At 34.6% G+C, this 14,425-nt stretch overlaps 1 protein-coding gene across 1 annotated transcript in view; it reads left to right on the top strand.

The window, feature by feature from the left end:
• The first annotated feature begins 5,399 nt into the window (after positions 1-5,399).
• The window catches only part of LOC126974038 (transmembrane emp24 domain-containing protein 2), a 10,197-nt gene continuing 1,171 nt past the window's right edge, over positions 5,400-14,425 (top strand). The window contains exons 1-3 of the mRNA XM_050821410.1: positions 5,400-5,670; positions 5,755-5,936; positions 6,192-6,341. Of these exons, the coding sequence (XP_050677367.1) occupies positions 5,529-5,670; positions 5,755-5,936; positions 6,192-6,341 (474 nt within the window). The 5' untranslated portion in view covers positions 5,400-5,528. The remainder of the gene's footprint in view (positions 5,671-5,754; positions 5,937-6,191; positions 6,342-14,425) is intronic.

Raw genomic sequence — 14,425 nt, 5'->3', positions numbered from 1 at the left:
AAAAAATATCATCTAATTCAATATTATATATAAGGGTAGCATTAAAGAATTAATGTTTCTTTCGTCCACATACTTTCGTAACAGTATGGGAACTAGGCCTTGCTGATAAAATACTTACACATGTTGGTACCTACACTCCATTGATGCAATAGGGTTGTCAGGTTATTTTTCTAACTGACTTTAAAGAAATGAGGAGGTTCTCAATTTGACTGTATTTTTGGAACGATGTTCCTTATGGGGCGTTGCGGAGCGTAAAAAAGTAAAAAGGATAAGATTTTTTGTAATGTATATGTATGATGGCTATACAGTGTCTAATTTATTTATTTATTTATTAATTAGGATTTCAACAACAAGTACACTTATACAAAAATAAATACAATGTAATTAAATTAATGCTAATTGTCTTATCACTTACAGGAAATCACAGCATGCACAGAATTTTACTTAAATAAGATAACAACACACTCAACAAAATTAGTAGGCACAGATTTAAAAACCTGTCTGTTAAAGTTCGAGGAAACAAAAATATCTAAGGTATCCTTGTTATACGGATCATACAGGGTATACATTCGTGACAATGGGCAGATATTTCTTAGGTTTGTGCGACAATTTGGTAATGAAAAGAAGATTTGTCGTTGACATGATCTTGGAATTCCATTTGTTACACGAAATCTAACATTACTGAGCAAGTCGGGACAGTTAATTTCGCCGGTGTATTTTTTTTAGGAATACTAAGTCCAAATTATTTCTTCGTTCTTCTAGGAAGTTCATGTGGAAATATGATAGTCGTTCTTCATATGATGTTTTAATCTTTTTAAGAACTCCACGACCAAACGCAAAATGCCGCACCATTTTTTTTGAGACGCTCAAATCTAGCAACATTTAGGTACTCTAAATGACTTCTCATCAAACAGTTGTACATTATTTTTAAGTGATTGAGTCTTTAAAATTATTTGCCTCTCTCAAAACAAAACCTAATAATTTTGAAGCATTATGTACTATTTTATCTATATGAGTGTTAAAATTCAATTTGGTATCAAAATGAATTCCAAGATCACGTATACACGTGACTTCTTTCAACTTGACTCCATTTAAGTGCTACGAAGTAGGCAACACGTTCTTATTTTTTTTTTAATTTAATATGTTTGCATTTTCTTAATTTAAGTGACATATCGTTAAGCTTGCACCAATTTTCCAAATTATTCAGTTCGTCTTGCAAATGATAGGAATCGTTTAGTGACTTTATAACTTTACAGACCTTGAGATCGTCAGCTAAAAGATAAACTTTGGAATACTTAAAACACTCAGAGATATCATTAATAAACACATTAAAGAGGTGCGGTCCCTGTGGGATTCCTAAGGTTCGCTATGTATGATGCCGAAGCATACCCATTAATAACCAACTCAACAAGGGATCCGATACTCCATACTTCTGCAATTTGTATATTAAAATTTCTTGATTGACGGTGTCCAAAGCCCTGCTGAAGTCGGCATACGGCATGTATCTGTGCTTTACCATCGACTGCTTCCACAATTTCACCAACCACCAACCACGGAACTTTCACAGGGCTACAAATCAAACTTGAAACTATGCTTATTGGCTTAAAAATAATGCACAACATGATTAATTATGTACCTACGCGTAAGTGTATTCTTGTATAGTTATCCGTTTATAATTAATAAAATCAATATGGGTATCATTGTCGAGATGTTCGGGTGTGTTAATTACAAAGATGTCACCCATTTTGAGATCCAAGATATGACATGACATTTTCAATAAAATCAATATGGGTTTTATTTTCGAGATTTTCGGCAGTGTCAATTACAAATATGGCACCCATATCGAGATTCAAGATGGCGGACTTTAAAATGAAGCCATTGCGAACGTCTGAAAAAGATAACAAAATATCCTCCAAGTCATTTTCATCAGCAAAGGTGTTGGTTTGCATAAACAAAAAGTTCAATCTCGTGTTCATTTCTTATAAATCGGACGAAGGTGAACACACAATTTTCACAACCCTCGATAATCATGGAAACAACACCCATGATGAAAAAGTTGATAATTTCATGTAGCTCCTTGGATTTACATTTTGACAGCACTATCAGTTTCAATATCCTCAAATACCATGAAAGCGACACCCATGACGCAAAAATTGTCAATTTCATGCGGATTTGCATTTAGACAGCACTACTATTTCAGCACCTTCGAAAACCATGAAAATGACACCCGTGACGAATAAGTTGATAATGTTTTGCAGCTGGTATTTGTTTCAACTCCTATGAAAACCATGACAAAACACATGTAAGTAACTATTTTTGTCTAAAATAAATAAATATAATAAAAAATCCTCGGAAACCATTAACCACACTCATAAAAAATCTTGAATTTTGTTCACGAATTTATTAAGATCGATCTCACGGAATTATTATTCGAATACCTACCTAGTAATTCTAATAATAATAAATAATTCATAATCCGGTTTTGATGGAGTTAAGTTGTGACAGCCGTATACCACGCAATACGCTGGGATTTAAAAACATAGAGGGGCTTCGTAAATACGCTGTTTTGTGAGTGTATCATTTCGAACGTTTGTAGGTAGTTTTCATACTGTTACATATGTCTACTGTGACAATGCGTTGTGATTAACACTCTAAATATTTTGTTTGTTGCTTCCAATGACGTTCCATATATGGACATATCATTCGCAATCTGACAGTGGAACGGCATGAATGAAAAGACATGTGCTTAAAGACAATGCAAGCACATTTTTCTCCTTGGTCGTTTGTCAACTATGTGTCAATCACCAAGTCTAAGTGAGCCTTAAATAATACGTTAACGACGCAAAAAAAGATGGTGTGACTTATCACCGGTAAGTTAATTTTATTTATATCAGATGGGTTGGCAAAAAGCGTAAATATTTTAGTAAAACCAATATTTTTTCATTAAATATGGTACAATTATTGACAAGTATTCACGACCCTTTCTTTGAGTTTGATTGAGTGTTATTTACGCGAATCATTACCTCGAGGCTGATTTATATTATATCACTACTAAAGGATTTAAGTGCTTAAAAATTAATGCCCATAAAGTATGATAAAACTTTTTTAACATTAATAGTAAGTATTGAAATCTCTTTCGAAAGTCAATATATTTTGTAAATTTAGTCAAATGTGTTGACTACACACAAAAGTCCAATTAGCCACATTTATAATTTGACAAAAGCTGTCATACAAAGATATGTAGGTGTCCGGTTACCCTACAAATGCCAAAAGAGATGCCATGGAAAAGATGTCAAAGTCTCAAAGATAAAATTTAAGAAATTAAATTTATTTCAGAGAACTTAACAATTTAATAACGAATTATTTTATGTAAATAAAAATATTATATTTGGGTGTTTGTTTCTTTCATTATAGGTTACCTTAACTTATCAGATCCAAATACATTTAGAGGGTTAAGGAGTAGCAAATATACGCACAAACCAATAAATAAAGCTACAAACTTTTGCATCTATAATAAGAGTGTGATTTTTTATTAAAAACGTAAAAAACCTCCGACTGAACAGATCTTGATCAGAAAATAGGGTCAGACTGACAAACGTAATACTTATAGCAACAATCGTTTTCGTCAGGGCCAAAAAAACTTAACTGCTACTCCACTGATGTCACTGTCCAAATCGGGTTCTCAATTCAAAATACGCTGCTTAAACTTAAAAAATGTTTAGATTGCTGCCTATTGACCAATAATATTTTAAAAAACTTGATATACATCAGTATTTTTTTATATAAGCGGGCTGGGCGGCTTGTCTAATGGAAAGTAGTTCACCAGTGGGAGGCTCCTTTGCACAGGATGCCGGCTAGATTATGGGTACCACAACGGCGGTTATTTCTGCGCAATTGTAGTGAGGCTCAGAATTTTTGGGTTTCAATCAGCATCCCTTATTTTCATAAAAAAAAAGTAATAAATCCAACCACCCATGAACAACAGCAGAGGTCAATAAATGCGTTTTTGGCCTTTGAGATGGGAGTATGCTCGAGAGTCATCGTATTGTGCCGGACTAAAAGCAGCCGGCAGATGGGTCCACAATATAGGGACTGTGCTTGGTGGGAAGTTTATAATGAAAGGCGTGGTGGTAATGGTGGAATACCTAACATCAACGTGATGCGGGTGAAATTTAACAATTTGACGTGATATCCGTTGGTGAAGTTTGATATTAAACTGAAAAACTCCCCTGAACACACCCCATGCTGTAGAAAATGCAGAGAAACTCCACATTCCACGCAAAGGCAAATAATCAAGGCAATCGATCGGCGATGACGTCGATTATTCAGTAATTTACAATCTTTACGCAATTGATTTCTTAGACTTGCGTTCTGCCCTTGCACATAAAATGCGCATTGGCGTGTTTAATTTTTGGACTCACCAGTTCGCATCAGTAGTACCTATATGAAATCAACAGTGATCAAAATATCTTCATGTCAACAACAAATATATCATGAAGATATTTATAATATGTGTAGTTATTTTGAACGGTATAGATACATTTCCAGCATTTACGTGTGTCTATACCCTAGCGATGCCCCCGTCGCTGGGCAAAATTGAATGCTCATGACTCATATTTTCATTAGCTCTAGACTTGTTTCATTAATATTGACATCAACCATAATTTGTTGCATCGTTTTTTTCGAAAATTAAGTTTTTTAAGTCAACCTTCGCCTAGCGGAGTGCTTTTTAATTATTGAAAACAGGTACTTCTAACTTAGATAATTAGGGCTACATTAGATCTATCTAAATATCTTGTTACTTGATCAAAAATCTCTCTTTTTTAATGAATTATACCTATCTCCTTAAAGAAACCTTCGTCCAGCGGGGTACTTTTTAATTTCTGTTTTTTTTTTCAATCAGAATACTAGGTAGAATAGTAAAAACCTATTACAGTATAATTCAAATACCAGTATAATTGATGTATATTGTTTATGTTAAATGTACTCATGCTTTCTTAACGGCTTTTTTTTTGCTTTGGCATATCGATGGTACTTAATATCTAATGCTAATACATAATTATTCATTACATTCATTTCTGCCCAGCTACGGGGCTACCGCTAGGTGTAGACACACAACAATTACATAATTACAAATACAATGCATGCATCTAGATATTTCACACTGACACAAGCAATCAGATTTTGGTCTTACTCGATGATTTGCATTGACAATCTAATAAAGTCAGTGGAATAATTTTAACTATGCTGGGAACTGTGAAATAACATAATTAAAATTAGTACCTACCTCAGTATTAGAGTAGTAATGAATGTAGTGCGTAGAGAGCCATCAGCCAATGTGATAATTGATTTTTGGATGTGTCAAACTCAAAAGTTATTCTTGTCAATTGTCATTACGTTGTACGTCATACGTGGCCTTATCAAGGTATATTTTTGTAGATAAATAGAAATCAAAATAAATTAATTTATAACATAAAAACATATTTTTTTATTTTAGTAGGTATAGAGTAGTTCAAACAATATTAAAAATGTCATTATCATACAAATTACGTGTGATTTTACTGACCGTCTTTTCTATACTTCCAATATTCGCAAATAGTTACACTATCACGGTAGATGCACACGCCGAAGAGTGTTTTTTTGAAAATGTGGAAGCTGATACTAAAATGGGTACGTCCTGTGGTAATAATAAAGCAAACAGTATATATCACTGAATCCGTCAAAAGCCATTGTTCGTATAATTTATTTTTGCAGGTTTAACGTTTGAAATAGCAGAAGGAGGCTTTTTAGATATAGACGTGAAGATAACAGGACCTGATGGCGCGGTTATTTATAAAGGAGAACGAGAATCGTCCGGGATGTATACATTCTCAGCACCAACATCTGGTCGATACACTTACTGCTTCAGTAATCAAATGTCGACTATGACTCCTAAGGTTAAGTTTTATTTTTTTTATAGAATAGTCACTGGGTAAGATGACAGTATGTGATGTTCATTACCAGGGTGGGCTCTTTTGACATGAAGAATTACTACAATGCCATTAAAATAAATAGTGGACATGTTTGGGCTCTTCTTTAGAATTGGACATGATTTTTTAATAAATGTTTATAATTTCATTAAATAAACCAGTCTGTATGTGTAGTGTATTAATTCATTATTTATTTTATTATATCTATTATTATACTTTCAGGTCGTTATGTTTAATTTTGAAGTGGGAGATGCGCCATCAAAAAAATCTAGTGAAGCAGGTGATGAAGCTAATCACAATAAGCTTGAGGACATGATTAAGGAACTTGGAACAACACTAAAAACAGTCAAACATGAGCAAGAATATATGCAGGTATGTTTCATAAAATTATTGAATATAGTATGTATTATAATGGAAATTGCTTTCCAATACTCTGTGTTCATCTGTGTCAATAAAAAATTCTAGTAAGTCCAATATAGATATTATGTTTAAACAGTGTTGTCACAAATAATTTACAGTTGAGCAACTTAATTTTATTATCACTTGTGTTAGTAAAATTATCTTAGGAGAAACTTATAGAAGAACAATAAGTAAAACCTTATACAAAGCATGGTTTGTGTTTATGGATACATTTGAATTCTCATGTGACAATTAAATATTTCTTGATAAAAGTTGTAACAATCATCTTTGAGAACTTACTTCTTTAACCCTATACTTGGCAGAGAAAAAAATCTTTGAATATAAAAATAATTTTTATATGGGGTAAACTTTGTGTCCCAAACATGCCTAGAAAAATACAGAAAAAATCTGATGTGAGTAGTTTTAAAAAAAAACACATGTATCCTGTGGGATACAATGCCAAGAGTCCTTCATAATATGTTATGATTTCAATGTATCTCTGAAGATACATAGCCAGATTACCTATGACTTCATTGTTAAATAACTTGGTTAGAAAAATAAGTAAAATGATAGCATTTTTAATCAAAAATTAGTTGGGGTTGTTAGTATATAAAGAAAATAACAGAAAATGTCATTCCTCTTGAAAAACCAATAAAAATAAACAAAAATACAAAAGCTTCTCTGAGAAACAATATGACAAAATGAGATTTCCTCAGGTATGCTTGCTATGGAAATTAAAAAAACAATTTCTGACAGACAGAAGGCATAGTCTCATACCGCACTTCTTGCACATGACCTTGGTCTGCCTTTTTATGCAAAGTTTGCATTGACCCTTGGGCCCAAATGTCGGAAAATTATTATATCGATCAAATCTGTCGTAGTAGTTGGCCTTGCAGTACGAGGTTTGTCAGATTTGTTTGATAGTTATTGTCTCCCAGAATTCAATAGCCCTTGTATTACATGATCATTTATTAAATTCAGCCATTATTTACTAACATAGCAAACAAGATCTGTGAAAATATTGGCAAGTGCCACTTACAAATTTTTATTGAAGTTCTGTAGAGGGCAAGCAAAATGTTCATAAGATCTACACCTCTCATGTGCGATTTGTAGAGCCCGATGATTTCAGGACACTAGACCAGCAGGCCAACACATATTTTCCAGCAATGGTGACAACTTTATTTTCATGCCATTTTACAAAGCATACTTAATTTTTATTGAACACGACTTGAGAGTATGAGCCTCTTCCTTTTTTTTTCTTTAGAGCTTTGTCGGTTAAAAGCTTCTTCTCCGCACCACGCAATCGCAATTCCCACATGCAAATTAATTGCAATAATTTTTTTACCAACTTGCTTTATAAATTAAGAGAGTGACCCATCATTTGAGTTGAATATAAATTACTTTGTTCTGTTATCATATTCAGGTTGTCATCGAGGAGATAATGGAAATATTCTAATAATAATAATAATAAATACTGTTCGTAGGTGGTAACTATTTATTATGTATTTCAGTCTCGTGTTCAAATTTCTTGTTTACTCCATAGAAATTTAATTGCTTTGTTTGTATAGGCGCTTGTCTCTTTACAGCAAATCTTGACTGCTTAGAACGCATATTCTTTATGTTGGATGATGATGGTGAAGCTACTACTGTTGGTGGATATGGCTCAGGTATTTCAGGTACTATTCGGTTAATCCTAGATCTTTTGGTTTGAAAAAAATTCAAGTAGGCAGTTGGTGACGAAGGAATGGCGAAAGAAGAGAATCTTGAGCTGAAGAGTCCATGGAAATGGTTCCAATAATCGAATATTGTTTGCACTTTTCCAAGGTCACATTCATCATCAGAAGGTAAGTGAAGATTTTGAAGCGCAGAAGGAAGCAAAGGAACCGGTGAAGATTCATAACTGATGAGCTTTGAAATGTAATATTGTCAAATACACAATCAGACTCCGAATTTTCCACATCATTTGATGATTGATTGGGTTCTGGAACCAAAACAAGTATTTTTCTGCCCATTCAAATTCAAATATTTTTATTCAAAATAGGATGTGAAATCTCTTATTGAAAGTCAAAAAAAAAACTACCACCCATTCCAAAGTGAATGCCTCAGGCCTGAGAAGAATAGGCGCAACAAACTCAGCGGGCTTTTTTTTCATCAAAAAATATGTTTTACAATTAAAGTTACATTTACAAAGTAACATTGTACAATTAAACTTATTATTTAATAGCCTGAGGGCGGTCGCTCCATTCCCAATCTGTGGTATCATTAAGAAAGTCATTTATGTTATAGTAACCTTTACCACACAAACGTTTTTTAAAAATTCTTTTGAATAACGTAACACCTTTGTTTTGAACATTTTCTGGGATCTTGTTGTAAAAGCATATACATCGCCCCACAAAAGACTTACTAACTCGACTAAGCCGAGTAGTAGGCATCATCAGTTTATGTCTGTTCCTGGTGTTAACATTATGGTTATGACAGTTTCTGGCAAATTCACTTATGTGCCTATGAACATACATTACATTATCAAGAATATATTGAGAAGCAACAGTCAAGATGTTAATTTCTTTGAATTTTGCTCTCAATGATTCTCTAGGACCTAGGTTATAAATAGCGCGAATAGCCCTCTTCTGCAGCACAAATATTGTATTAATATCAGCAGCGTTGCCCCATAGCAATATACCATAAAACATAATACTATGGAAATAACTAAAGTATACTAGTCGCGCCGTATCTATGTCATTTAATTGTCTAATTTTTTTAACCGCGTATGCTGCAGAACTAAGTCTGTTCGCCAATCCTTCAATATGGGGCCCCATTGTAATTTGGAATCTAGAGTTATGCCAAGAAATATAGCAGATTCCACCGGTTCTATCACCTCTCCGTTTAACAAAACATTTGCATTTACATTTTTGACATTTGGTACGGTAAATTTAATGAATTTAGTTTTCTTGCTATTTAACAATAGGTTTTTATCGCTAAACCAGTACACGATGTCAGATAAAATATCGTTCACTTCGTCATACATAGTTTGGTTTCTTTTCACTTTGAAAATCAGTGAAGTGTCGTCCGCAAACAATACTACCTAATGTTTTTTCTCTATAAGATTAGGAAGATCATTTATATAGATAAGGAAGAGGAACGGTCTAAGAATAGACCCTTGTGGTACCCCCATACTGAGAGGAGTCCCAGGAGATCTCCTGCCATTCACGTCGACCCTCTGAATTCTATTGTTTAGATATGAAGTCAGAAGATCGAGCGAAGTTCCTTTTATGCCATAGTGGTATAGCTTCCTGACCAGCGTTGAATGTTGAACACAATCAAAAGCCCTAGATAAATCACAGAAGATGCCAAGTGCATTCTGCGATTCCTCCCAGGCATCAAAAATATTCTTGATCAGCTCAACACCTGCATCCGTTGTTGAACGTCCCCTAGTAAAGCCAAATTGTTTCAAATGAAGTAACTTATGAGAGTTAAAGTAAGTAAGCATTTGGCTTAAAATTATTTTTTCAAAAATTTTACTAATGGTCGACAAAACCGACACAGGACGATAGTTGTTCGGGTCAGAAGAGCATCCCGACTTAAATATTGGTGTAATTTTACTATGTTTCAGAAGGTCAGGAAACACCCCACGATTAATACAATTATTAAATACTATTGCAAGATATGGTGCTATGACATCAATTATTGAACTTATTATTTTAACAGAAATGCCCCATATATCAGCAGTTTTTTTTATGTCTAGAGATTTAAAAGTTTTAATTATTTCTCCAGGGCTAACAAAACTAAAATTTAAACTTTGTTGACATCCTATAACATTTTCCAGAAGAAGTGACTCAGCAACACTGGTGGAGGAGACGAGTGTTTGTGATAGAAACTGGAATCTCAGAAAAAAATTTCTCAAAAGCAGTAGCAACTTCTTGCTGAGATTGAATTATTGTATTGTTTATTGATAGATTATATTCAATGTTGCGGTCTTTCAATCTTCCAGATTCCCAGTTAATAACATTCCAAGTCATCTTTATTTTATTTGGTGCATTTTTAATTATTTGTCTGATATGCATAGACTTTGCAATAGAACAAACACTTTTAAATAATTTAGAGTATTTTTTAACATACTCGAGAAAAGACGTATCATGATTATACAATGATCTCTCACTATACAGTTCATATAGCCTTTGTCTGCTCCTATGAATGCCAGCTGTTGCCCAATCATTAAATGACAGGAGACCACCTGATTTGACTGTCTTAGAAGTAAATATAGAAGCAAACTCTGTTTTAATTATTTTAAATAACATATCATACATTTCATTTGGATTAATATTATATTTGAATAAATCCAAATTTGAGAGTTTAACTGACACATTGCCTCTATATTTCTCCATTCGCCTATTATTCACAGGAACAAACGTAAACTTTTTAATTTTAGTACATTTATTGACTTCAATATTAAAAGAGGCTAACTGACCAAAGTGGTCTGAACTCAGTTTGTTAATTATTGCCTGAGAAATGGGTTTATAATTGGTAAATATGTTATCAATACACCTTTTGGAGGTGCCAGTTACTCTAGTAGGCTCTAAGAAAATATTGGTTAAATCATATGATTTGAATAAAGATCTGAATCTAATACTGGTTGAGGATTTTTCTAATAAATTAATATTAAAATCACCACATATCATGATATACTTCTTAGACTCAGATAATTTTAATAAAACCTCCTCCAATACACTTTCAAATAATTCATATACTGCATCTGGGGGTCTGTATATACTAACAACAATGGCGCACTTGAGCTCTGCACAGGCTGTTTCAATTATACGTTCAACAGAGAGGCCCACAATATCTTCTCGTTCTTTGAATTTAAATAATTTACTTACAAGAATAAGAGAGCCGCCACGTGTAGCTTTTTCTCTGCTAAACGCACTTGCCACCTGATGACCACTGAAGTTAAAGATGAGCTCATATTTTCTGAGCCAGTGCTCTGTTAAACATAAAATATGTATATCTTTATGATTTATAAATAACTCCAGTTCAAGTTCTTTACCTAATAATCCTTGCATGTTTTGGTGCATCAGGTTTGCAATTTTACAATTATTACTTATTCTAGTAGTTGTTATATTACATTGTGTTTTTACACTGCTAGAGGAGTCCCCTATTGTCTTATTGTTTAATTTTTTGGAAAATATTCCAAATCTTTGCTTAAATTAGTACACTGCTCAATAGAAGCAGTGGTTATTATTACTCTGCTCAATAAAAGCGGAGTCCACAAAGTTATCACACTGCTCAATAGAAGCAGTGCTTATCGACTTACAACTAAACTGCTCAAAAGAAGCAGGGGTTGCCAAATAGTTGGCTGTGTTATAGTATAAATAATATGATAGCGATTTTGCTATCTGTCTTTTATAGAAATTAGATAGGTGTAACCTATCAGATGTCAAAACCTTACATTTTTTATAATTAATTATGTTATTAATGTCTATTATCTGTATTTTATTAGATAATATATTATTATTACATGTCAAATAATGAGAATTAGACAATAGGGTTAACAAATTGTTTAAATTGTATCGTATTTTGTTTTCCTGTGGCAAATCAGGCATATATGGCAATGTGTACATTATAAGATTAGCTATTTTTAAGCTATTTAATTCACTGTATAGTTTTTGTAGATTCTTTTTATTTAAATTATCTCTTCTCCCAATCATTACAATAATAGAAGTATTAGAGCAGTGAGTATCACTTAAAATTCGTTTAATAATTTGCCCCTGGCATGCAAGTATTGGTTACTGACTGCCCGTTACTTATTTTATGAAAAATCAACCCCATATTTCTTCCCAGATCATCACTGTAGATCTTTATATGTTTCTTCTGGGAAGAATGTATTTGTGGAGGTTGGTTTACAATACCCGGAGAAGTGTGGGTCCCCACAGACTGAGAAATTGATTTTCTGTTACTCTTTTTGCCAGAAGGGCCTGGAGAAAAAAATTGAAAGCATATACAACTTATTTACCTAAAAAAACAGAAAATAAGCTAACCTTTTTTAAGCATAATGAATCGCTTATGAGTTTGGCAGTGTGCACGTGTTTACGCGGGAGCACGTCATCAGTTGAAAATTAAAGGAGTTTGACAGTTTAACCGTGTTCCCTACCTTAAGAAAATTAATTTACGTTCGAAGAGCATAAAAACATCTAAATATCTTCATAGATATTTTTCGTTTTAGCAAAAAATTATAGACTTACAATTTTTCAAACTTTGATGTATCTGCAGGGATACATTGCCAAGAAAAGGGTGAAATAACTGTCTTCAACCATATTATTACAAACTACTATGGTGTTGCATAAGAACAAGCTTGTCCTCTTATTTCAAATTAAATTCATAAAAGATAAAAAAGACTGACTAGAAGTGGCAATGTTGTTGTACATCTATAAATGAATTCAGCTGTATTTTTCTCCTATTAGGTGTTTTAAGACTGTCTGTGTTATGATTTTCATGTTAAGGAAAACTGGGAACTATATCACTGTTACACTACTATACAGCTCAATGTGAAAATTTGAGATCCCATCTGTACAATATCCTCATAAGACTGACTGACAATCAAATATGGGTAAAATCAAAAAGATGGGCTGGAAGTTTCATATCAGATTTTCTCCTTATATCAAAAGCCCCTTTACAAACTGATGTAGATTCATAAATATTTACCAAGTGTTGTTGCAATATGTTATTGTTACTTCCTTACCTATGGTAAATAAATAAATTTTCATTCAATAGAATAAAGAATATCAGAATAGTGCCACAATATGCTAGATTCATGGATTTGGTAAAGGGCTCCTGTTTCCGCAATTAGACCGCTTAATTGGGTCCATTTTGCGTGCAGTGTTGGCCAGTCATTCCAACCAGCCCAGCTCCTTCCAGAAGTTCAGAACACTCCTGGGGTGTTCGCAGACTTCCTGGAGCGACCTTGTATTTACTAAGGTTTGTGCCCGTTGGTTGGCCACCCCAGCACATTCCAGGATTACGTGAGTGACCGTTTCATCTTCGGTTAGACAGCTCCTGCACTTAGGACTGTCCGTAACGCCGATTGTAAATAGGTGTTTGTTCAGTGATGTGTGACCTGTTAGGGTGCCGACCATAATTCGGATGTCATGTCTGTTTAGGCTAATAAGTCGACGTGTCAGTTTGGGCGATAATGCAGGAATCGCCTCTTTCGACTGTCTGCAGCCTGAGACATTTGTCCATCGGGTTCCATGTAGGTTGTTGGTGAGAGAGCGTATCCATGACGGCATTTGGCTGAAGGGTAGCGGCAGGACTGGCCCTGGGCCAGCCACTTGCGTTTCCGACCCCCGCCTTGCAAGTTCATCCGCTGCATCGTTCCCCAACGAACCGCTATGTCCTTTGATCCATTGCAGAGTTACCCAGTTGTTAGAGGCAGCTCGTTCTAAGGATCGGTGACACTCGTATATCAGCGCTGAGTTATAGGTGTTGCTCCTCAGCGCAGTCAGTACTGCCATACTATCGGATAGAATACGGATATAATATCCGTGTATCTTCCTTCTTAGTATCGCGTCTGCAGCTTCCTTGATGGCTATGCATTCGCATTGGAATATGGAGCTGTGTATGCCTAAGGGTATAGAGGTGTGTATATTCAGTTCCTGTGAGAAGATGCCAGCTCCAGTTCCGGCTGCCATTTTGGAGGCGTCTGTGTAAATTCTGAGTTCATTTACACCTGACTGGTTTGCTCCCATTTCGAACGTTGTGTGTTTTGGGTATTCTATCACGGGGTGCCTCACAGAGTGGGAAATCCTTCCTTACTCTGTTCCAGAGGTTTCCTGTGAGGCAGTCATCATTCTTGCATACACCCATCAGCTTCAGGCGGAGAACCGACATTGTCGCCTCATGTTGGATATGTATGTCAAGCGGTGTGAGCCCTAGAATGGTTTCTAGGGCAGATGTTGGCGTAGTGCGTATGCAACCAGTTATGGCTGTGCAGGCCAGCCGTTGGAATCGCTGCAGCTTGGTTTGTACTGTTGTTAGCTCTGTCCTGGGCCACCAAGCTATTGCTC

The sequence above is a fragment of the Leptidea sinapis genome, chromosome 31 (genome assembly GCF_905404315.1).
Source record: "Leptidea sinapis chromosome 31, ilLepSina1.1, whole genome shotgun sequence".
Classification (NCBI taxonomy): Eukaryota; Metazoa; Arthropoda; class Insecta; order Lepidoptera; family Pieridae; genus Leptidea; species Leptidea sinapis.
The sequence above is the reverse complement of the archived record's forward strand: the minus strand, read 5'-3'. Positions and strand labels throughout refer to the sequence as shown.